This window comes from Anarhichas minor, unplaced genomic scaffold (genome assembly GCF_050575085.1).
Source record: "Anarhichas minor isolate MPS153535 unplaced genomic scaffold, ASM5057508v1 ptg000011l, whole genome shotgun sequence".
Taxonomy (NCBI): Eukaryota; Metazoa; Chordata; class Actinopteri; order Perciformes; family Anarhichadidae; genus Anarhichas; species Anarhichas minor.
In genome coordinates, this window is record NW_027466457.1 from 635,163 (window position 1) to 660,070 (window position 24,908).

The 24,908-nt window shown below is 44.2% G+C and overlaps 1 protein-coding gene across 2 annotated transcripts in view; it reads left to right on the forward strand.

Moving 5' to 3' along the window:
* Positions 1-24,908, forward strand: part of srgap1a (SLIT-ROBO Rho GTPase activating protein 1a) — a 74,720-nt gene that overhangs the window by 41,514 nt on the left and 8,298 nt on the right. The window contains exons 5-18 of one of the 2 annotated variants that reach the window (XM_076088788.1): positions 2,517-2,696; positions 3,369-3,497; positions 5,199-5,420; positions 5,946-6,047; positions 10,978-11,175; positions 11,716-11,800; positions 12,866-12,893; positions 14,085-14,190; positions 16,178-16,238; positions 16,999-17,076; positions 17,225-17,359; positions 19,174-19,279; positions 19,489-19,713; positions 21,201-21,280. In XM_076088788.1, the coding sequence (XP_075944903.1) occupies positions 2,517-2,696; positions 3,369-3,497; positions 5,199-5,420; positions 5,946-6,047; positions 10,978-11,175; positions 11,716-11,800; positions 12,866-12,893; positions 14,085-14,190; positions 16,178-16,238; positions 16,999-17,076; positions 17,225-17,359; positions 19,174-19,279; positions 19,489-19,713; positions 21,201-21,280 (1,735 nt within the window). Of the gene's footprint in view, positions 1-2,516; positions 2,697-3,368; positions 3,498-5,198; positions 5,421-5,945; positions 6,048-10,977; positions 11,176-11,715; positions 11,801-12,865; positions 12,894-14,084; positions 14,191-14,864; positions 14,899-16,177; positions 16,239-16,998; positions 17,077-17,224; positions 17,360-19,173; positions 19,280-19,488; positions 19,714-21,200; positions 21,281-24,908 lie in introns of both variants that reach the window. The other variant, XM_076088787.1, reaches the window with a different exon arrangement.

Below are 24,908 nucleotides of genomic sequence, written 5' to 3' on the forward strand. Positions count from 1 at the left end.
ATTGCATGTAGCAGTGGCTGCAGACCTTTGAACCCAGAGGATGAATTATTTTGGGGGAGGGGCTTGGTAACATTTCACCAGACCATCAACGTCTTGTTTTTCTGTCCAATGGCTTTGCTGTAAGTAGTTGTCTGTGTGAAGCTCTGACCTCAGTGGAGAAAGGTATTTAAAACCATGAATAGATAGCTGATTCCACTGTGGTAATCGCCCCAGTCAGCCCTGCTAGCCTGCTGGCTAAGTTGTTGTTGGACAATCAGGTGCTGGTGTATTCTTAGACAGGACGACTGGATGGTTTAGAGGCCATGTTGTGTATATATATATATATATATATATATATATGTGTATATATATATATATATATATGTGTATATATATGGCTAATACGGGTTTACAGTGTGATATGAGCTACTTTAGGTCATTCACAGGCATCAACAATGACAAACAGAGAAACGAATACATTAGAGCCATGCTGTTAATCTGTGTGTTTGTGGCATCCCTCAATCTTGTCATTCCTTCCTACTGATCAATGTCACTGCGTTGAGCCTCCTCATTGATCATCATGGTAACCTGGGAAGATAAAAGTGGAGGCAGCTTCCCCAGAGTTTGAGTGAAAAGCAGCTGAGCTTGCTCATACAGCCTCCAGTTACTCACTGTAGAGGATTACAGTGGTTACACTTCCAGTCGATGGCCGCGCTGCTCCAAACACAACAAACGTGTTACTCCAAACTCAATGTGTGTCACTCTCACCACAGTCCACACTCCACATTTGACCTGGTTTAGCCCCCTGTGGGAAGACACACACACACACACACACACACTGATTAGCTGTTGCATCAGACAGCCACAGTCCCGATGTCGAACTCCGCCAATGAAATAACAGGTCTGCTCCGTCTCTAAATATGTCCCTCTAAAAGAAACACCAAAGTAAACACTGCAGCGGCAGACTCCAGACCAGTAAGTGAGGCGTACAGGACCCAAGGTCAGTCACCCATCTCTAAACTGGTTCCAGTTAGGCCAAACCCCACCAAAGGCAAAAGGGCTCCAGACAAACCAGGCTCTGCTTCGTTGTTCCACTCGTACAGAAATAACTCGGTTTGGGCGAACGATGTTTAGATTTTGAGATGGGTGAGTCTCTATTTGTACTGAAGTTGAGGTCTTGTGCAGACGAGTGACTGCATATATCGGTTTTGGAGCTGTAATTTGTTGGACTTGGTTAATTCCAGGTTAAACCACGGGTGCTCTATATTGCCACCTTTTCCTTTGAGTTTGAATGTATTTTCTGCCTTTTTGCATTTTGCCAGCTGCCATGGACCCAGGCTCGTGAACCTTTACAGAAGGATGTTAGAAGTTAGCTTGTATTTTGCAGTTGGTACTTTGCAAGGTGGCAGCTCCAAAACATTTGATTAATGCAGTTTCCTCTTGAGAGTTTAAGTTTTATTCTTGCATACCCAACACCAGAATTCTGTTTGGGAAAATAATCTGCAGTGTCTAGGTGGCGGGCGATGGGACGCTACTTTCTACTGGAGTCCGTATAGTTATGTTATATAAAATCTATAAATGCATGTGTTGGGGTTCTCTTGCTGATGACCTCATGTTAGCATCATGGACGACAACATTTCTCCCACAGCCAGTGGTTCATCTGCACCGTCCTCTGAGCCCCCACATGTGTCCGTTCTCCCTTCTCCTGACGACGTGCGCCAGCGTTAATAATAAGACGTTAATAATCACTCGGCTCTCTTGAAGAACTCATTGTTTGTGTTTTGTGGTCTACCTGCTACTTAACGATTGAGTCATCGTCTAAGCGGTCCATGGAGAATGTATGAGTAACGCTGACTCTGAAGGTGATGACTCAAACTTGAGGAATTAGTTCAAATCAGCTGCTCACCATGAAGGAGTATTAGAAGCATATGCTGCTACATGTGAACCAGAAATTAATACCAAATGCTCGAGCCAGCAAGGTGCAACACAGGACAGAAACATTTGAATGTAAAGCCATTTATTATAAAGTGCTGATAATCCCATTGTCTTGACTTTACTTGTATCGACTGCAAAGGCGAGAGCTGAATCGTCACTCAAAGAGCAGTCGACCTCTGTCTTAATAACCTCATGTGAAAACCAGAGGACCAACCCAAATCTTTTCCAAACCCAGATCAGTGAAGTTGGATTTAGCTGCAGTGATTTGCGGTGGTTGTGGTTGTACAAGCATCAGATAAAGAGGCTGCAGAGAATCTGGCTCTGGTTTGTGGCGAACCGCCTGCTGTGAGAGGAGTCGATCTGTGATGACTGAGCGGGTCAAAGGATGGAAGCCTTAGTTGTGGGTTATAAAAGATTGGTCTTGACTATCAAGATGGATTATTCTGACCTTTGACCTCGCAGGAAGTGACCTGAAACTCACACCAACGCAGCCGGTTTCAGGACGCTGCCTTTTGCCAATCTTGAAAAGGAAAATGATTACAAACAGGCCTTTTGGAAAATATTTTTCTCTGCAGCCTATTGACACGTTTGTTTGCCTCCAGGTGATGAAGACGTACCACATGTACCACTCGGAGAGCATCAGCGCCGAGAGCAAGCTGAAGGAGGCGGAGAAGCAAGAGGAGAAGCAGATCGGCAGGGGAGAGCAGGTCTTCAGCATCCGAATGGAAGACAAATACCAGAGACGCAGCTCGGTGAAGAAGATCGAGAAGATGAAAGAGAAGGTGGAATTTAGTAGAGAACATTTTTAAATCCAGTTTGGACAACTGCATTGAAATTTAGTGACGCACCATTTTCTTTTTCATCGAGTAGTCTTGAACACAACAAAATATCTGATTAGAAAACTTGACAGCACGGCCCTTTCACCGATGTCCTGCTGACCTGTGTAAAGGAAAGCACACTGAAAGCATCGTCACAGCCAAAGAGCCGGCTTTGTTTTCTCAGACCTGCTTTCTGTTAAGTCTCTGACAAAATGATTCAATGGCTTTTTGAACACGACTCTTCCTGGAATGCTTTTGGGAAGTGTTAAAATATGAACGTGTCGGAGCCCATTGGTCAGTGGATGGTGACTAACTACCAGCCTTGTGTTTGTCTGGTAGTGAGGAAGTGTAGCATAAAGACAGATGGCTCACACGGAGGTATCCTCGTTGAATTGAAGGACGCAGGCTGCTTTTAGTTTAGGCTTTTCTTTTTTCTCTTTTTGCTATTTTTAAACACAATGCAACTCATTTCTCCTCTAGTGTTTATTAAAGCTGTTGTTTTGCCACTAATCCAGTCTCAGCTTGGAGACATAAAAGCACAGTCACTTGTCAAAAAGGCAATTCTCTGCTCATTAAATTCATCCTCGCTCTGTTGTTGTCTTTTTCTCATTCTACGCCTCTGATTCTCCTCATCAGCGTCAAGCCAAGTACTCTGAGAACAAGCTGAAGTCGATCAAAGCGCGGAACGAGTACCTGCTGACACTGGAAGCGTCGAACTCCTCCGTCTTCAAATACTACATCCACGACTTGTCGGACTTAATTGATGTGAGTATAAAACCGCATGCTTTTGTCAGCTCTGTTCTGGAGGCAGCTTCATCTTCAGCACAGGCTTGTTTGTCTCCAATGAGACGGGGAACAGTTTTTGCTGAGGACATCCTTGCATAAACGGAACACACAAGTTGCAGACACCTGAGGTAGATTTTATGTTGTTTCTCTGTGCTCCTCTCGCAGGAGAGCCTTTTATTTTTCACAGACTTTTAGAATAGATTTAGGATCATCAGAGAAGGAGAGGCTGATGACTTTAGCAGCTGGGCCTGATATAAAAGAGATCTGAGGACACCAGACTGTGGGATGGAAATTACAGTGTAGGACTAAATTAAAGCAGCTTATTAACTTTTGTGATCAAAACTAAAAATAAACTCTTAACTTCTCCTCGTGTCATTATTGAAAACCCACATCATATATTCAGTTCTACCGTGTTTTGCTGACACTTTGTCACTGCTTGGAAAATGTTTCCACATCTCTCAGACTTTGTGAGTGGACTGTGACTTACAAACCAAGTGTTCTTTGTTGTCGTCATGTACCGCTGTGGCTCATCACTCCATTCTCTACAGCACCCTCAAGCACCCGCAAGCAGTCTGCTTTGCCTGACCTTTTTCTGCTACCGGACCAATAAACATGACTTATTTATAATATGGCTCACCTTGTTAGAGAAATAAACTCACCGTGTCATCTGCTGTAGCATTTCTAAGGAAATGGGAGAAGGCCATGTTTTTAGCTAGCGCTTTGGGGTTTTATATTCCAGACAGGACTGAAGGAGAAGAGAAATGCAGCCTCTATTCAGAGGCATGCTGTGCGGTGAAATTACCCCTCTCTCTGCTTTGCTCACTAGCCTTCATCGCACCAGGGTGTGTGTGGGTGTGGGTGGGTGGGCTCTGCGTGAGCTGTATTGTGCAGGCTCACACACATTTGTTTATTGATGAAGGGGACTTTTTATAGTCGATAACAAAGTGTACAAGGTGGCTGGTATTGTTTTGCCTATCACTCAGGCCATGTCACGTTTGTGTGTGTGTTTGGGTGCCTGGGGCCTGTGTGTCTTCCCAGGAGAGACCTTGGCCAGGCTTCTCGTTATTAAAACTCAGCATTAGTTCCTGGAGGTAACATTCATTAACACAGAGGCAACACTGCTGACTCAGAAAGTGCAGGACTGTTTACGATGGAAACTTGTCTTATTTAAAGGTCCATCTCTATTCTTTGACCATATATCGGTCAATTAAAGGTATATTTGCTCATATAATTTAAGACTTTAATTCATAGAATTATGTTTGCACTGACCATATGGAATTATTGGCTTGTTTTCCTCCTGTGTTCATGAACATAACAGCTTTTAAACCGCATCAGAAAACTTTAGTGACTTGGATTGGAGAGCTGAATGTCAATCGACAGAAAATCATTTTAATCATTTAATTAATACATTTTTCATGCAAGTTCCAGATTCTCATGTGTGAATTTCTAATGTTTTTATTTGTCTTTCGTGATTGTATATCAATCATTTTGGGGTTTTGGACAGTTGATCAGCAAAACAAGCTGTAGCTTGAACTTTAGGGAATTGTTTTTTTCTTCATAGAATGAATAGTTCATGTTTGTCAATGACAATAAGGAAGTAATAGTTTCGTTATCAGTCTTGTGTTTGTGCATCATGAGACCTGCAGGATCCCGTTGACCCTCTTCTTTCCTCTCTTCCAGTGCTGTGATTTGGGGTACCACGCCAGTCTGAACCGCGCCCTGCGCACATACCTGTCCGCCGAATACAACCTCGAGACGTCACGCCACGAGGGTCTTGACATCATAGAGAACGCCGTGGACAGTCTGGACCCACGGAGCGACCGACAGAGGTTCATGGAGATGTTCCCCACGGCCTTCTGCCCACCGCCAAAATTCGAGTTCCAGTCTCATATGGGAGACGAGGTACGCAGCTCAGACCACATTTAGCTGGGACGATGAACTCAACTAAAGAGGAGAAAGAAACCTGCAAAAATACACCATACTCGTATGAGTTTTAAAATGCTTTGTTTCCAAGTCACTGTCAAAAATAACATGGAAGTGAATTTGGAGTTGATTAAAAAAAGTCTCAGACTTAATGAGGTCTGATTTCAGTGGCTTAAGTGCAGCATTTTACTGCGTCTGGGCTGCCAGATCAGGTTTTATGGGCCACAGAATTTGACAAATCATCTGTTAATTCTCCCCCTGCAGTCATGTAGCTCAACATGTGTTCAGAGTTTTACTGTTTGGCGAGCACTACCAACGCTGATATCATGTCTGTTAACTAGCTGTTGTTGTGTGGCTGTCTGCATTTAGTCGCTGCTCTGCAATTGAAGAAGAATTTGGACTCCTGCTCTTTGTTTAAACCAGAGGTTATGTAGCCGAATATTCCTTCAGCGGGTTCCTGATCATTGACGATGTATTTCCGTTTTTTCTTTTTTTTTAATCCAGGTGTGTCAGATCTCAGTGCAGCCAGCGGTGAACGGAGAGCTCATCCTGAGGTTCCAGCAGCTTCAGTCTCGCCTGGCTACTCTGAAGATAGAGAATGAAGAGGTAAAGCAGCGCAAATAAATCAAACTCATGACACAGCAGAGACGCAGCGATTGCAATTTTCTTGGCAAATTCCGATTTCCGATTCTTTAAAAGTTCGCCGATTTTCTTTCATTCTAAGAACATTCGAATACATTTTTTTAATTTTTATTTTCTTTCATGGAAAATTGAAATTCAATTGGATGTTCATAACAGGTAGTCGCTCCAAATGTGTAACGGTTGTTCCTATGGCTTATTTTAGACTGTTACAAATTACAAGACATGGTGTGTGTGTGTGTGTGTGTGTGCGCGTGTGTGTGTGTGTGTGTGCGTGTGTGTGTGCGTGTGCGCGCACGCACGACGTTCTGGTCTGTGCCGCTATATGATGCGCCATAAAACCACTTAAATTTGATTGGTCAAAAAAATTAGATATATGACACTGATCAGCTGGTCAGCGGTCTTGACCAATCAGCTGACAAAGGGACCGTTTCGATTGATGGGTGCATCTCGATTACACAGGTATTTGTGTCTTGTGGGGTTTAGATATGTCACAACTGTTCTCTGCCGCTGTGTTGTTGTCTGCCAGAGATGCAGGAGTTTTGTCATGCTGCTATTTGTTGGTTACAAGAAGCTGACAGCTGCAGAGCTCTAAAGCTACTAAAAAGAAAGTTAACTTCAGCCAGAAGTCATCCAAGGTGAGACTCAAAGTTTTTGTTGCATATGCACCCCTCTCTCTCTCTCTCTCACACACACACACGCACGCACACACACACACACACACACACATTCTGTATTTTCCTGTCTCTCATGCCCTGCAGGTAGCCATCAAACCCTCTCTGTGAAGCCTCCATTTCAGTTCCCATCAGTAGAATTCTCGCTTTTATTTGCTTCTCTGCATCTCTCGCTGTATTGTTTTAATCCGTCTGCAGCACACTTGAGTTTGTTTTTTTATTTAAAATGAAAGTCGTTAAAGTAGAAATACCATGACTGCCGTGATATAGACAAAATCATGAAACGGTGATTTCATATCTTGATAAGGATGTATATCACAACACAGCATGTTTTTTAATAAGTCAACAAATAGTCTATATGGAATGACCACATGGTTTTATAGTCTCTTGACAAATGAAAAGTATTTTCTCATTTTATTAAGAACTTAAGAACTAAGAACTTTAGTGCAAAATAATCATCATTATCATATTGAATTATCACCCAGCCTTACTGCCACAGTTTCAGAGTGCAATCCCGTCCGTCTAACCCTCCACCCCTCTATGAGCCCTCACTGCAGTCTGTCTTCATCCTCTGTGTTTCTCTCCCTCCCTCCACATCAGTGCACTCTCCGTCTTTTATTCAGCTACAAAGACTAACAGAGACACGGGAGCATGTCACTCAACTTCCTCTACATCCACTGTTACTTCAGATTCCTTTAGATAGTTTCGTCGACACTTTGAATTTGACTGAAACAACATCAGAGGGAATGAATGACGGTGGATAGGATACCTGTATTTGTGGGCCTTGTGCTTATTACTAGAACTCCTGTGTGTGTGTTTCTCTGTGTGTGAGGCTATGATGACGAGCCCCGCTTGCTTCATGTCCTTGTCCGCCTGCCTCACTGAAGCGGATGTCCTGGTGGGTCAGAATTGGAGGGCGCTGCTGCCTTGTGTTAGGATCACCAGATGGCCTCTCTTCCCGGGCACAGCGTGCCAGATACATCCTTGAAAAAATTAACTTTCAAAGCACTGCGACGACCTACAAGCACGACTGTCAAATGTACAAGAGAGAAAAAGAGTCCGTCTTTATCCGGCCAGGAAAGGCTGCAGGGCAGCGCTTAATAGAAGCGCAGCTGTTTCCTCAAACCTCTTTGACTCCCGTGAAACAGTGAAAGAAAACATTGCTGAATAATTTACTCTGCATCAGTGGTGGGGGGGGGACTCTGGATCCCCACTCTTACTAACGGGTTGGGGTTAACATAGCCCTGCTGGGTGGCTTCACTGCTCTCCGAGGATGCCGTTCATTTCAGCTCGTCAGTCAGTCGGCGTGGTTCATCTCGTTTAATAATCTGGCCATTTAGATCTCATTTGAACCAGAGCTCACACATGCTAATCTTCTTCCTCGTTTGTATTCTCAAGACGCTTCACGCTAAACTCGACAATCTAATACCATCTCCTTTGCAGGGAGTTATTGTCTTCTCTCAGGGAGGCACATCAAAGTGTGTGTGTGTGTGTGTGTAGCGGGATGATCAACAGATTACACACCACCTTCATAGTATGTCGAACGCTATGGACAGCAGTCTGCCCTTTGACCTGTGATGATGGATGTTGCAGTAACTGTTAGTGATGCTGCCGAGAACAACATCGATTTTAAAGTGCGGTGAATGAAATGATGTTGTTTTCAGTCCAGCGATTGACGACTGTAAATAAGTCCGACTGATGCTTAGCTCCGGGTACTGGTGCGCTGTCTGTGTGGCAACATAGGAAATACACGAATCATGGTTCTTTATTGAGGATAAACCAACTTTAATTCGATCCCGGGGACTTTCTCCAGGTCTGTTGTGCAGCCACAGGGACTAATGGGCAGAGTCTCTCTTAAGAGCTCCGTTGTAATTGAGCCCGGCAGTGAACACTGGTAACTATTCGTCTGCTGAATAATGGATAAACTCAACAGCTTTTTCACTGGGAGCGATTCTCTCGCATGCATGGGTCCTGTCTTCACGATGACAGCTGGGCCTCTCGCCTCCACGGGGGCCAAGCGGGATGAGGCTGTCAGGGACACGGAGAGAGGGAGAGAGAGAGAGAGAGAGCGAGTCCCATCACACCCGGAGCGTGTAACTAATGGCTGTACGTCGTAGTGGGTTACCTTTGGTTGGCACCTGCCGTGAATAAAACCACAGTGCATACATGTAAAGTGATGGTGTAAGTGTAGTTCCTCTGTTTTCTCCGTCTATTGAAGGCAGCGGGTCATTTTTCATTTTTGTGCAGACCATCACTCCTTTGATCACAAAATAATAACTCCCAGCTGTCGCAAGACAGGCCGATGTTTTTAAAAAGTTTTACGATCGCAGAATCCCTCGTTTCCTTTTCCACGCCGTCATTAGTCGTGTTCCAACCTGCTGTGTGTTTTTTGCTTCACATTTGGATGGATGACACTCTTGCTACATCCACATTGTGTGCTCGAGCATGTGTGTCAGCGCTGTAATCCATCAGTGTAACACATGAAAGAGATGAAGTCCACCTTGCCTTTTGGGCGTTTTTCTTTTTTTCCTTATGCAGCACAAATGAGTCACAGGTCAAGCTGTTTAAAGAAGCCAGCTAATCTAGTGTTGTCTCAGCGTGTATAATAGTCACACAAGGAATCCGCCATGTTCTTTCATTAGCACTGAGGTCAGACTTACTTAATAACTAAGAGGCGGGGTCACTACCTCTGAGTGGGGGTCCTCCTGACCATTAACGATAATTAGGAGGACTTCCAGCTGCGTGTCACTCGGGGCGTCCTTGACCTGGTGAACACGCAGTTGAGCTGCTGTGGTCGCAGCGCCTCTGTCCTCACCAGAGTGTCTGTTGAATGAAGGAAGGCGTTTTGCTGAATTTTTCCTTCAGTTGGTGTTTCTACATCAGCATGGACTCTTTCCTTCTGCAGCTTTTCCACATCAGTGATTCGTGCTCACATGCTCCACAGTCTCTAGACTCTTCCTCCTTGTCTCTTTGTCTCCCTTTATTTCATTTCATCTTTTTCTCTGTCTCATCCGAGATCTCCTTGTTCTGCAATTGTAACATTTTTATGATATCTCTCCACAATGTCTTAGCTCATACGTGCAATTAGAATAAATGAAGGACATGTGTTTAATTGGACCTTTTTGTGTAGATCACCATCATATCATTGAATATAAAGGGCAGCCTAGGGACAGAAAGAAGTCTACTTTGAGAATAAAGTTCCATATAATGATTTGTTTTGCCTCATGATGACAGTCTGTCCACCACTTTGGTCCAGACTGAAATATCTCAATAACTGGATGGATTGTCATGATGTTTAGTACATACTTTCATGATCAGGTTATCTATTATCAGGTCACAATTTTGATTTGATCGAAGTATTGCTGGTATCTATGACGAGGATGGTGAACATGCTAAACATCATACATGCTAAACGTCAGCTTGTTAGCATTTTCAGTGTCACTTGAAGCTTTTTGCCAAGCTGATGTTAGTATTTAACATTTAGTTTTTTTTTTACAACGTTCTCACCTTTTTCTTCTTTCTTTGTAAAAGGTACAACTCCATTCCAACACTATTATTGTTTATCAAATTACAACTTAATTCCTATAACATTATCATATTCTTTATTCTTGAAGTCTCAGTTGTACCCACAGTGGGCCAAATACTCCATTGCACCGTCACTGTGGAGTGCAAGTTCTTCATCTGTTTGTATTTGCTTTGGTCTCTTTAACTATTATGGAGCGGTTACCAGCTTATTTGCCCTTGCATTTTTGTCACATCCTCTATCACCTTATGTTATCATATACTGGACGCAGTCATGGCCTGCTGCACGTTCACTGGCTGGACACCTTTTGCAGTAAGTGGGGAGGCTGAAGCACTCCTGTTGACAGGGAAGAGGAGGTTATGGAAACTCATCTTAAAAGCCTGCGACTGAATTTACCATCTCCAGCACACACTGTTCACCTCAAGCCCCTCTGAGTGCATACAAATAGACTGCTTTGGCTGCGAGTCATGTTCAGGTTGCTGGTGGATTTCCAGAAACTTGCGTCTTGTCAGAAAACGCCTGCATTTTTCATGGTGTCATGGGATAGCGAGAGAGGTTTTTAGGGAGTGCGATGATAAAGCCGCTTTGGTATGCTGGGATGATAACATTGTGATAGTGAAGAGATGACATCTAGGTGTTAAGCCGACTAGTTTTGCAATTCTTCAACTCTTCTTCACTCGTTCTTCCTTTGTGTCTCCAGATCAAGAAGACGTCGGAGGCCACCCTGACCACGATCCAGGACATGGTGACCATTGAAGACTACGACGTGTCCGAGTGTTTCCACCACAGCCGATCAACGGAGTCGGTCAAGTCCACTGTGTCGGAGACGTACCTCAGCAAGCCCAGCATCGCCAAGAGGAGGGCCAACCAGCAGGAGACGGAGCAGTTCTACTTCATGGTGAGTGGAGATGTTGTCCAAGAGAAGAGGATGCTGGTGGTTACGAGTGAGCAAAAACAAAAGGAAAACAACTTCAGACATATCTTTTTGTTTCTGTATGAAAATAGGAATAAGTGTCTCTCAAAGACTCTCTTTGAAGGCTTGATTGGCTTTCTGTACTTGGACGTTTTCAAAGAAAAGAGAACTATGACATTTCCTCATCTGATTATATACTATGTTTATTGGTGACAAATTTCTGTAAAATGAATCTGAGAATCTGAACTCGAAGCTTTTATCTGGAATCTGTTCATGTAAATTCTGTTGGACTTAAGTCTGAATCTCATGCCGTAAGCCCCTTTGAAATCTCTGATCAGCTGGCAGAGTGGTAGGCTAACTGCTATCGTGTTCCAGTCTGAAGATGGACATGCTCTGATAAAAGCTTTAAAAAGACTCTCAGCGTGTCCTTTGCCCTTGGCTTTCTTATCGTAGATTGCTGTCTTAAGAGCGGGTGCTCTGGCTGGCACTCGGGGCCGCCGTGTAATTACTCTCAATTCTCCACAGAAATTCCGGGAGTTTCTGGAGGGCAGTAATCTCATCTCCAAACTGCAGGCCAAACATGACTTGCTGAAGAGGACACTTGGTGAAGGTACAGTCACGACCCCTTTACTTTGATACTCTTATATACTCTCATAGTGCCCACGGTTCCTCTCAATGTCAAACCCAGTTCCAGCCAAAGTGAGGGCGTATATTAGCCAGAATCAGAGTCCAGACAGCCAACATAACCATAGATTTCTAATTTAATTTTGTCTTTTTATATTTTCAGCATTTTTCCTGCAGCAAATTTCCTGTTGTTTGCCTGCTTTTTCCAATACTCAAAGCTCCTAGATGGCAATCTGGGTTTTAAACCAGGCGAGCCAGAGCTGAGGGGGGGTTGTGAACTTGTATTATCCATCTTAGTGATTGATTTGCTCCCAACTTAATGTACCGCCGTGTGTTAGAGGGGTGGTGGTCATTACAACGGTCTCTCCTTGTACTACATTGGAGGGATCTCCTCGAGGCCTCAGCTAATCCACCGTCAACCCAGAGAGTGTCAGTCAGTCATTGTTCTAAGCAGCATTCCTGGTGGTCCACTTAATGACTAATGGAGCCGTGTGCTAACGAGGAAGAGGAAAGCCTTTTGCTTCTCCCACACGCTCCTGAATCATATTGTCAATGAGCTGGACTACAGCATGACTCACTCAGACACACAGACAGGTCAGATCCTGTTCATGGGAACAGATGGCCACACAAAAAAACGTGTTCTCCCAAAAACATTTGGAAGCTATTATGTGCTTAATCTTACTTTGCCTCTCCAAACGTGTGTTCGTGTGTTCGTGTTCTATAATGATCGGTGTGTCTTTGTGACTACGTCAGTTGTAAACTGTCTGCCTAGCAGATGTTTGTATTGTAATTGTGATGTAGCTAAAGTGTTGCCTGCTTAAGTCGAGGTGTGTGCGTGTGCGCGTGCGCGTGTGTGCGTGTGCGTGTGCGTGTGTGTGTGTGCGCGCGCGTGCGCGGCTCAAGAGGCCAGCGGTTGTGGACAGATGGCAGGCTTCAAATGCTTCACTAGCCGTATGCAGAATGCACCGCAGGGACCTTAGAGACAGGTCCTGGCATGTCCACACGTCTAACTTCCCCTCACATCTCTTCTCTTCTCTCTCTTCACCCGCAGGCCACAGAGCTGACTACATGACCACAAGGTAAAGCACACACACACTTCAGGACCTGTGCATAGCCAAGACACGCATATCCAATCTACTTGTCTTTCAACAGCGAGAGAAACATTTGTGACGTGTTGCAGCCCAGCAAGGAGAGGACAGTTTGCCTCTTGAAATTCTCATGTCACGTCCTCTGTGACCATGAAAGCAGAGGAGTAGGTTGGACTCTGAAAAAACAAAAAAACCTAGAGAGCACTGAGCAGATGTGCTGACCTCCATGTTTCTTAATCCCAACCTGGTATGATGCCACGGGGGTTACTGTACTTCCTATTGCCAACCGTACGTCAGGCCTGTAAAGAGAATGAGAGGTGGTAGAGTGGAGAACGTTCAGCCTCAGAAAGGAGGAAAAGAGAGTTTGCATGAAATCTAAATGTTGTATTTAGTTTGAAAGAGGAGCGAATAGGAACAGATGAGTCAGTTCTCCTTCGTCTAACTTTTGTACCTTTTTGAAAGGATATAATATTGCACTGCATGTTTCACTAAAACTTGATTTTACAAGAAATGTTTAAACTAAAGTATAAACTAAACTACTATGGAGCCATCGCAGTGAATAGTCCGTAAGCAACTACTTTGATAATTTAATTTGATTAGCACATTTTTCAAGCAAAATTACACAAAAATCCTTACTCTCAGCTTCTCGTGTGAAAATGTGTTGCTTTTCTTTGTTTTATATTCTTGTAAAGAGGATATCTTTTTAGGTTTTGGGCTGTTGGTCAGACAAAACAAGACATTCAAATATGTCACCGTGAGCTCTGCAGAACTTTCGTTCATTGTTTTATAATATTTTATTAGTTGCATTAAGTCACAGACACACACACACGCACACGCACACACATCCACACAGACTAATAGAGGCAGTCCACCACAGGGCCTGTCATGAGGTGGATGCTGACTCATACGACGCTCCCAGCGGGTCTGATATTTCACTGGCTTGTGATATTGTGTGGAGAAAGAAAAGACAGGATTATAAAAGTGAATTCATGGGTTTCAGCGGTGTCTGAAAATGCCCTCATTCACCCGTCCATCATCTTCAGTCGAATGGTTTTAAAGATTAGCCAGTCTCAACTTCAGTTCTAGTTTTTGAAGGACGTAAAGGGTATTTGAGATTAGATAAACCACTCTGAAAGGAAAACTGCATTGTTTACTTATTCTAATGCATTCTTTGTATTCTAGACATCCCAATGGGCCATTCAGAACCCACACCGGCACCCGGCGGGCTAGACCCCGCTCTGTTTTTAATGTTAGGTTATTTAATGGCAATTTGGAGTCATTTATCAAGGTACTCATCACCAGTCTGCCCGCTTGACATTGCTCCTCCTCCTGTCTATTTTCTGTCTTGCTCTGGCTTTCTGGTCATTTTGGTGGGTTCCCCCAAAGCACTTGAGCTTTGATTTATCTTTTACCAACAAAACAACAAACAACAACATAGTTGTTGGATTGCGGAAAACCTTCCCCATGAGTCGGGGAGCTCTGGCAGTCTGGGTCTGAGATGTGAGGGTGGCTCTGATAGATTTGGAGGGCTGCAGGAGGAGAGGAATAGCAGGTGGAGGGATACGTTTAGTCTCCGTCAGCTTCCCTGACTCACTGCTGACCTGGCATCACTGAGCTGCTCTGGCAGAGATATTCTCGCCTCCCTCTCCGGAGCAGGAGGCCAGAGAATACAGCAGGATAAATGTCAGTCAGGGAGCGGATGCCAGACCGATAAGGTGCGCTGCCTCCTCCCCTCCTCCTCCTCCTCCTCCTCCTCCGGCCTCTTCACCGCCTCCCACTGGTGGCCGTGTCCGGTCCTGCCTGGTCCGGTCCACTTCCCATTGTTTCCTTTTGGGTTTGATGCCAGCACAGAGTGGAATGAGGGTGCGCTCTTAGTAGAAGCTTTGGTGGGCAGCTGCTGTGGTCCTAATCTGGGTCTTGCTTTTCTCTCTATTTCTGTTTCTCTGCGACTCTTCTCTGTAGCCGCGGACGACGGAACTCACACGCTCGACATCAGGTAGACACCTTGAAGCCTCTCCCTGGCTGCTTGCCTGTGCTCATTTCCTCCATCTGTCCTGCCCTAACAACATTTTAGCATTATGTTGTGTTTGTCTATGTCTTGTGTTCGTTGTCTGACTTCTTTGAGTAGACTGAGACAGACTTGAATTGAAGCTTTTCTCCTTCAACAGAGATCTTGCAGCAAATTGTGTCTTTAGTTTCCCAGCATCAACCACCTCCAACTTCAAAACTAATAGTGAATTTAGCAGTCATCCTGAGTCTCACATATCCAAATAGATAGTATTACATAATCCTGCTGCACTAGACCCGGGCCTCGACCCTCACGGCTCCACTCCAACGATTGGACCGTGCATGAATACACCTGAGGGCTGTAAACAGACCCACTGTATCATTAAAAGCATGTACTGAGTCCCTGTCCAGCACTGAGCCGCTGGAGCAGCTGGCACCGGGGCAGAACACGGTTGCAGTCCACCTCTAAGTGCGTGAGAGGAATGTGCATTCTCTGAAGGAGACGGTGCTGCTGCTGCTCCTCCTCATCTCGCCACTCCTGCACCCAGCTCCATATTGAGTGTGTGGCTCTTTAGATAAGCTCCTCTTCATTTATACACAGGGTGCACTTGATTGCTAGCATAACAACACTTAAAGTATATTTAGGAACACTGCAACCCAATCGAAATGTGTTATGGGAGGCTGGACTTGAACAATTGCATAGCTGGTCACCTCAATCTGTCTCAGTAAGATCTCAAAAGGTTAACCCTCACTGTGTACGTAAACTCACCAACTTCACTAACACCGGGTGTGCATGTTCACTTTTAACATCATGTTTCTGTGAGAGCCCGACCGATACTTGTGCAGTCCGATATCACCGGTCTGTTTATTAGATGCATTGATAGATATGTTGTCAGATACACAAAAGGAAGAAGTGAACTGCCATGATTAATGTATTCTGTACTTTTGATACATCACACTAAAACTTTTTGTTTCTTTTTAAAATAATTTAAATATCAACTACAATTACTGATCAACATTTAGCGTCTTGTATTTACTGGCAATTGTTTTACTAGTTGACTGTTTCTTTGATATATCTTTATCACGTGATGTATTTTATGTTTCGAAAAAAGCAGTTTATTGCATTAGATCTTTATCGTTCCTAATTGTTGATGGCCTTCTCAAAATGATATCTGTTAAGCATCTGTCGGGCTCTTGTTCATGTGATACAAATGGCAAATTAAACATGATCTGACATTTGGGTGTTTTTGTTTACTTTGCCTTCAAAGGACTCTGGACAAGCTATCCCTCGTGTGGTAGAAAGCTGTATTCGCTGCATAAATTTGTATGGTGAGTTGGTTTGTTTTTCTCACTTCAGTTAAGTGATCATGACTTGATTTATATTTTCTTTGATGAATTCTTCTCATGAACCAAACTGCAACTTCTTTCATTTCCAAGTCTATGTGACACTTCCAGGGATTTCCAGGCATTAATTGTTTTGGGTGTGTACATGTTGGGGTTTCACTGTGTTCAGTCATGGGAAAATGCAGATTCCATCATGTTTACAGCGGCGCAGCCTTTCTACACCCAGTTTCCAAAACATACTGTGACAGACAGATGGCTTAGCCGGGCACAAGTGATGGCTTATAATATTTGTTTTAAACCACATTGAAAAAGACACTGAATGAATGCATGGAAACACAAACATTAGGCGTTAAAGAAGTGACAGGAGGGAGATTTCATGGTTTGCAGCCTTGTTCGCTGCATCTTATTCAGCAGCGAACTTATGAAATGTAAAAGAGGTGAACAGCGGACTAATCGTGCTTCCTGCTGACCCCTGACCTCTCCCCTTAATAAGTCCTAATCCCAGCCGGAAGACGCTTTCGTACAGCTTGATTGTGTCCTCCCTGACTCATTAATTATCTTTAATTAGAAAAGTGAAGGGGCTTAACGACCATGATGTGCCTTTTAGGTCCAACTAAAGTAGGTTTTATTTGCCGAGTGAGGGAGTTTCTTTCTGTGAGTGGATTTATGAGCATGTTGAGTGTGTCTGTCCTTTACGGCCTGTTTCTCTTCTTCCTTACCGTCTGTCTTTGTCTTTCATGTGCAGGCCTCCAACATCAAGGAATATTTCGTGTATCTGGATCCCACCTGGAAGTCAATGACATCAAGAACTCTTTTGAAAGAGGTACATGTTGACTAATTATCACGTTATATTGACCGTATTTAGCCAGTGGGCTTTTGGAGTTGTTATTTAGGTGTATTTCACATTGAATCATGTGCATCTTTAATAATTAAGGATATCCAGCTGACCTGCTCCCTTGTCTGTGTCTCAGGAAATGACCCCCTGACGGACGATGAGAACAATCATGACATCAACTCGGTGGCTGGCGTTCTCAAACTCTACTTCCGTGGTCTGGAAAACCCTCTTTTCCCCAAAGAGAGGTTCAATGATCTGCTGTCTTACATCAGTAAGGACGCACGCACACATTATTGCTTAGTCTGCCAAAGTAACATATGCAGTAGTTTATATGTTTGATAATTGTTTGTGAATGCTTGCTAATGCTTCTCCTATATATTTTTAATGATGTGGTTGAAGCACTGTCTCAAGTCTTTTCTTTATTACTTGCCACTTTCCACCAGGACTACAATATCTTTAGTTTTAGATCGTATTAGTTAGCACGATTAGCATCATCAACACAGTGTGTGTTCCTCATCAAACGTCGTCCTCCGATGAAACGGTAGGATTACTCTGTGGTATTTGGTTGAGCACTGAGAAGGATATTATCTGTCATAAGTGGGCCAAAGCTGCCCACGCTTACAGGATCGCAGTGGAATGTTAAACGTCCGCAGCACTGAGCGACGTTTGAATCCAGAGCTGAATCTACACTGAAGTCCTCATAAGAATAGTCACATTGTCATTGTGCTGTGACTCAGTTCACAGATCAGTCAGCTCTTTGTGTGGCTTGTTCTGATCTTTTAAGACATTACATGGGGGGGGCGTTAGGCTCTGTTAAAGAACAATTGAACATGGACACAACGTGTGCTGTAATGCCCTTTTAGCTTTGTGTGTGTGTGTTTCCTGGGTGTACTTATTCACATTTGTGCAGGATGAGTGATGGGGATTCCCTGTTTACATTCCCCAGCTCAACAGGCCAGTGATTGCAGTGTGGGCTGAATGCCGAGCAGGCTTCATATTAAAAACCCTCTGCTTATTCCTTATGGAGCAGCTCACACCAGCTACAAGATCGCTTTTCCATTTAACTGCTTCACATTGTCAGTGTGTTTTTCAACACAGCGGCACACTGCAGCAACTGATATCTTTCATTTGGTCATTTTCAGCAGGGATGTTCTTCCGCGGGTGTTTTCACACGTGTGTTCGTAGGTGATGTGTAAACGTGCATTGGAGTAGATCTTCAAACAATAGCTTCCGTAGCACTCAGGAGCCTTTCAGAAACCAACTTAGGTATTCATGAAAAAATAAATACATCACAAGTATCCCAGAAGCCCAAATCCCAGATGGCACAAAGTGGCTGGAGGGTGACAGGGTTATTTTTAGCAGTCAGCAGAGCCCGAGCTCGGCCAATTAGAATCGGGTGCTTCAAGTGCCACAGCGGAGCAAAATGAGATAGTAATGAAAGACATGAAGGTCGGCAGTCTACTACGTTGATAAAGGAAAAAGATTGAATGATTTGTTTTTTTTAAAGTGATGATAATGTTCCTGCAATAAATATGTTTGAGAAAGAGTGACTCATCAGTTAGCAATATCCTTATTTCTGCAAGTCAGAGTGAAAGAATAAGAGAACTCGATGAAATGCTCTTAGAGAGATACTGTTTTCATTTAGAGTAGGAAAAACAACTTGCCGTCCTTGTCGTCGGGTGCTTTCGAAAAGTGCTTACTTCCTTCTGCTCTTCCTCTTCGGAGTCATAGGCTAAGGTGAAGGGCACCACCACAGAGTTGATACATTTCCCATGGCCTCTAAACACACACACAGACATGCACACACACACGTTACATATCACTGCATTAGTACACCTTTGCTTGTCTTCCAGAGACTTGCAGTAATCCGAATAAGTATGGCTTCAATATGCTCTTGTATTTCTATGCTGGGACTTGCTGTGGTGATAATGAATGTGTGGAAATCATCAGGTTGTGCATTGGACGTGCAGCAGAGGCGAATGGATGGAAGCAAAGCAGTCATTAATTTAACGATATTTTTATTTTTGTATTACATTTGACTGTATTTACATCATACTCCCTTTGTTTGTTTTTTTGCTGCTCTAGGAATAGAAAACCTGTATGAGAGAGCGCTGTACATCCGTAAGATCCTTCTGACCATTCCCAGATCCGTCCTCATCGTCATGCGCTACCTCTTCGCCTTCCTCAACCAGTAAGTTTATAGACCAGTAAATCCATCATGTCTTTCACTCTCACCACTTTATGAAATGTCACTCTGAGTTAAGAGCATTCGCTTCTGTCAGTCGTGATTTGTTCTGAAATACCGCCCCAAGTGCAACGTCCTCTCACTCGGCCTTAACTTGGTCTCCTTGTCCCCGTCTCTCCTTTCCTACCTCCTTCCATCCACCCTCCTCTCTCCAGCCTGTCCCAGTACAGTGACGAGAACATGATGGACCCGTACAACCTGGCCACGTGCTTCGGCCCCACGCTCATGCCCACACCAGACAGCCTGGACCAGGTCTCCTGCCAGGCCCACGTCAACGAGATCATCAAGACCATCATCATCCACCATGAGACCATCTTTCCCGATGCCAAAGAACTGGAAGGGCCCATCTATGAGAAGTGTATGGCTGGGGGAGACTATTGGTGAGGAATGATGCCTGTAGCTGGTATTGCCATTGTTTCGCTATTGTTTCTTGTTTGAAAGACTTGAATGGTTTTATCGCAAATCAACTTTTGCTCCTTGACAAGACACGCACGGCCTAGCTACTAGGCCGCCGTGTCGCCGGTGTCCGAGGTTCAAGTTGTAGGTTATCCAGGATTAAAAGGGGAAGATGGAAAGCATTCTGATGAGATCACTTCATGCAGCTGCACACATTTTCCAAAACAAACATGTAGGTTTGAGAGTCGGACAGACTCCGGTGGTTTGCCTCTTCCAGTTTTTTTTCCGTACCCTCGATGGAACAGAGGCACGCAGCCAAACCTCCTTCATTAGGGACTCACTCAACATGCAGGTATGCGTGCGCTCTCAATGCTGCAGCTGTGTCAGAAGTATGTCAGTGTAGTTGATATGAGTAATTACACTCACCAATTTTGCGTCTGTGGTTCCGGAACATAACCAGGTAGAGCGTGTTTCAGTGCTGACTTTAAAAGGTAGACCCTTTTTTTTTTTCTTTTTTTTTTAGGTGAGACAGGCTGAAACAATCACTTTGATTACCGTGATCGTGGCAGGAAGAAAAAGAAAGGTCACGAGGCAGGGAAAGGGTGATTAGGTGAATTGCAGCACATGCTGGAGTCAAACAGACCTGAGACAAACCTGAGGCCCTTTGCCAGCTCCACATCTGTAAGCAGTGCTTATCGCTTGTTCCTTACTCTCTTAATCGGTCTCCATTTCCCCCCTCTTATGCCCCCACATCACCACCGGCTGACAGGGATTAATCCCTGGCTCGAGCTTATCACCCGTCTCAGCACAACCAGGCCTGCCCCCCTTTCCCCGGCAGCGCACATGTAGCCCCGGGGAGATTTGTTGTCTTGGCTGCTTCCCTTTCTTGCACAAGAGGAGGTGGCTGGTGACATGCTAACATGGGAGGAGACACTCAGTTTGTGTGTGTGTGTGTGTGTGTGTGTGTGTGTGTGTGTGTGTGTGTGTGTGTGTGTGTGTGTGTGTGTGTGTGTGTGTGTGTGTGTGTGTGTGTGTGTGTGTGTGTGTGTGTGTGTGTGTGTGTGTGTGTGTGTGTGTGCATGCGGCATTACTGCCAGTGAACTCAGCACAATGCCAGAAGAGGACCATTTAGAAAAAGAGGCCCAACCACAGAGAGGATCTAAGCCTCTCACAGAACAATGACCGCTATATGAACTTCTTCTAGGTCTTATTAATTTATTTATTTTTTTTTTTTAACTCCATTCCTCCTTGGCATCTTCACTGAAATGAGATTTGACTGTTGGGATTTGAGCAGAAGTCTTATGTTTCGAACTGAATTAGGAGAGAAAGTGTCTTCAAACAGCTTTCATTTCCTGTAAGAAAAAGAGACGATGAAAGAGATCCGGGCCTTTTTGCCTGTTTTGAAACTGTCCCATGACCCCCGACGCTGCCTTGGCTGTGACCCTGACAGTTTGCATGTTGTCCCCCACAGTGAGAGCCCCTACAGTGAGCATGGAGCCCTGGAGGAAGTAGAAAACGAGGGAGGGACAGAGACGCACACCAGCGAGGACGGTGAGTGACAATAACAACGTGCATGTAGTACATAATAACACACATACTTGTATGTGTGAATTCATCCTTTTTGCGCCATTATTATTATGTTTCACCAAAAAGCATTTTTTAACCGTATCATTCCTTGAACAGTACATGAATTTAAGTTCAACACACACACTGACCCGTAAAGTAAAATGCTTTCCTCGACTGTCCATATGCCACGTCTGTATTGAATCTTTCCCTTGTGTCCATGGTGCTGCGAGGGTTCAATCCAGCTCTCTGCATCTCACTGCAGCTAATCCTGCCTTTCAGCCTGTTAAATGCAGTATCCTTGAAGGGCCAGGGAACTGGGCTCACCGTGATGGATGGCCATTCATATTCTAATGATTTTGCTTCTCCCTTGGGGCCACGATACACTTCCACATCCCCTTTTTACAAATTCCAGGGTGGTCTACACCAACTAGACCCCTTATGGGAGAGAAACCTTGTTTTCTAAGGGTCACAGTCTTTGTTAAAATTTCCAATTCCCTTGTGTGGTTTTTTTCAGTACCTTGTAATAGAATAGCATATGTATGGAGTATGTGTCAAGTGTCAGGTTTTAATAGCTTTCCAAATGTTATACATCTGTGTTTTGTCTATGTTTAACTATTTCCATGTGTCCAAGAGAAATATGAGGAAATTTAAAAAACCACCAGGCTTATTGAGACACTGGAGGATACAATATACTTCTGTTGGTGGGACACTGCATTTGTGTGATCATACATGTGGTCCTTTGTTTGAGTGAAATGAATACCAGTTGGTCTGGTCCAAATCAAATAGGGAATGAGTTGGTTGAAACCAAAACATCACATCCAGCGAAAAAGCAGAAAAAGACCTCCAGCTCATTTAAAAGTGACAAATATCCGAGACACAGAGCGGACCGCATGAGGCAAAAAAAGAGTCAACCTGTAGTTGAGTTGAGGCTTCATATCTTACCTTAGTAACAGACCTCCCTAAACCTGTTTCCATGGTGACAAGTGCCCCAATCCTGTCTCCTTTTCACACCCAGAGAGGATTTTTAGGGGCTCCCTCACTTTCGTCATCAGTCCCCATAAATGAAAGTAGGAGAGTATGGAAATCTGGTAGAGCTCTTCATCAGCTGTTGATCACTCTGCTTCCAAAATAAAGTCATCAACTGGATGTCCTTTGTAAATATAAAGGACATCTGATTAGACAAGGAAACTGCTCTCTGTGAGGATTCCCACTGTAAAACACAGATGGCAGCTATCAACTCTTTGATTAAATAATGGAAGATTATGTTTTCCAGAAATCCCTTGCTACCATGGTTTTGTTCCAACAGCTTCTCTGAGCGGACTGGGAGGATGTCCTCTGTGACTTGAGCCCCTCCCTACAGAGTCTTGAACTCAAGTTATTGTCGTCAGTTATTTTTAAATCCCTGTGACCTCATTTGGATTTCAGACACACAAGCGACCCTCTTTTCCTGTTTGTTTACCAGCACTTGATTCTGCAGACTGAAATAGTTATATGTTCACAAAATGTGTTCCCTTAAAGTAAATATACAAAAGACAGACGGAGAGGAGTAAAAGTCAGTCCACTTGTTGGTTTAAGTAGCTGTCCGGAAATGGTCTCGTCGGCGCTGCCCCGACACACACGACAGTCTCATGGACTGTGGCTGTCGTGCCTGGAGATTAACTGTCTGTTCTAGAGTGGCAATTCTCGTACACCATCAATACATTGATGTACTCTGCTGGTAAATTTGCTACAATGTCAAAGGTGAAGAAACTGGTACATTGATTATATATCGCTTTACAGTAGCAGGATGACCTTGTTGTCAAATGCCCCATTATGTACTGTGCAGGCGGTGTATTTTACTGTACAGGAAGCGTCATCCTCTTTCCCCGTAAAGAGCCACGTCCAACCCGCTTTCATCTTTTCAAGTCCAGCATGAAGTCTCCTGCTCTGTTTGGACCAGAAAGCACCGGAGATAAATATTCAAGAGGAAAAAAGGTGGATAGGAAGGAAAAGGGAAGAAAAAGTCCTATTGTATTGATCCAAACCACATCTCACAACTATTGTATTGATCCAAACCACATCTCACACCAGGCTTCTGCTCCCCTATTTCTGTTTGTGAACGTGGATGTAGAGCAACATCCACCCTGACTCTGCTCCACTGGCCTATGTAAGACATGTGTTTGGATCTCTTACACCACAGGGCTCCAGCACTCAGGGTCAACATTTCTTTATCTCCAGTTGCTGTGTGTGTGGGTGGGAGTGTGTCTGTGTGTGTTACCTCGGTTGGTTGGGTTTGAAGAGATTCTCAGTTATAATTGCACAACATGACGGAGGGGATCCTTTACCACACAGAGATTTGAGTTTATGGCCTGCCGTTTTCTGTGTGTGTGTGTGTGTGTGTGTGTGTGTGTGTGGGGATAAACATTTGCAGTCCGGAGGAGGATGGAGGAATAGATGGATGGAAAGGTTGAAGTGAGAGAAAGATAAGGGTTCTGTCAACTTTATTAACAGCCTTGTCCGCTGCACTGCAGCACAATTAATTCTGACAGTAAATTCCTGCTTGCCACATTTTATTGGAGCCGCGTCACATGCACCCTCTCAATCCTGACAACCAAGTGAAGCAAGGAAGGTGGCAAGTTAAAGGCTGGAAAACATATACTGTATCTAATAGAAGTAGATGAGGCTGAATCGGACACTGAGAGAAATGAAGAAACGGCTCTTCTCAGAATTACGCCTGGATTTCATCCATCACGTGGCCTCTCTGCTCAACTGGGAACCACTTCCAAGCTCCTGTGAAAGATATACCATGATGGCTTTTCACAGCGGATACAAGCTTTAGCCATTTAATGTGTTCGCAGTGTATATAGAGAGCCTGGGTGAGGCTACGTCTGTCCAGGGGGTCTGTCTGACTGAGGGCAGAGGTAGGAGTGAGGGAGGGATAAAGAAGCTATTTTTAGACCCGTGTTGCTGTAGTGCATGCATAACGGCTCGGAGATGGGGAACCTTTTGAATACGACTGTAGCTGCTGTAAAACACACGTTTTCTTCAGGACAGAAATAGATAGAAGACAGATTTTCAGTGATTTACAAAAATGGACAGAGAGAGCAATCTGTACAAATGCATTGAAATGAAGCATAAAGTAGCTGCTCTATGTACCACTGGTTAGTACCGTCTGTCATAACTTTTCCTGGTCTTTCCCATGTCACTGATCCAGGGCTCTACTTGTACAGTTATTGAGTAGGTATTAACCCAGTCTAATGATCCATACAGTGACTGACATGCCCCTGAGTCATATAGATCTCCTCTCACCAGCTTCTAAAAATATCCTGCTAAAGCTCCTCGGGGCCCGTCGTTGCCCTGGCCCGGTGTTGTAGAGCCGAGTTACTATTGACTACAACTACAATAAACAACGTGCTCAGCACGCTTGAACTACATGTGCACGAACTGCACCACACATGAGCATCTTTGTGTACGCACATGCCAGTGTTAGACCTGACTAGACTACTGCACCAGAGCCAACTTGTGCTTGCGCTGTCCAAGCGGATTAAGATTGTTATATCATAAGACGAGTTGTCTCAATCATTAAAAATGTCCGCACGTGCGATAATATCCGTCTGTACTTGACCTGTCTAAT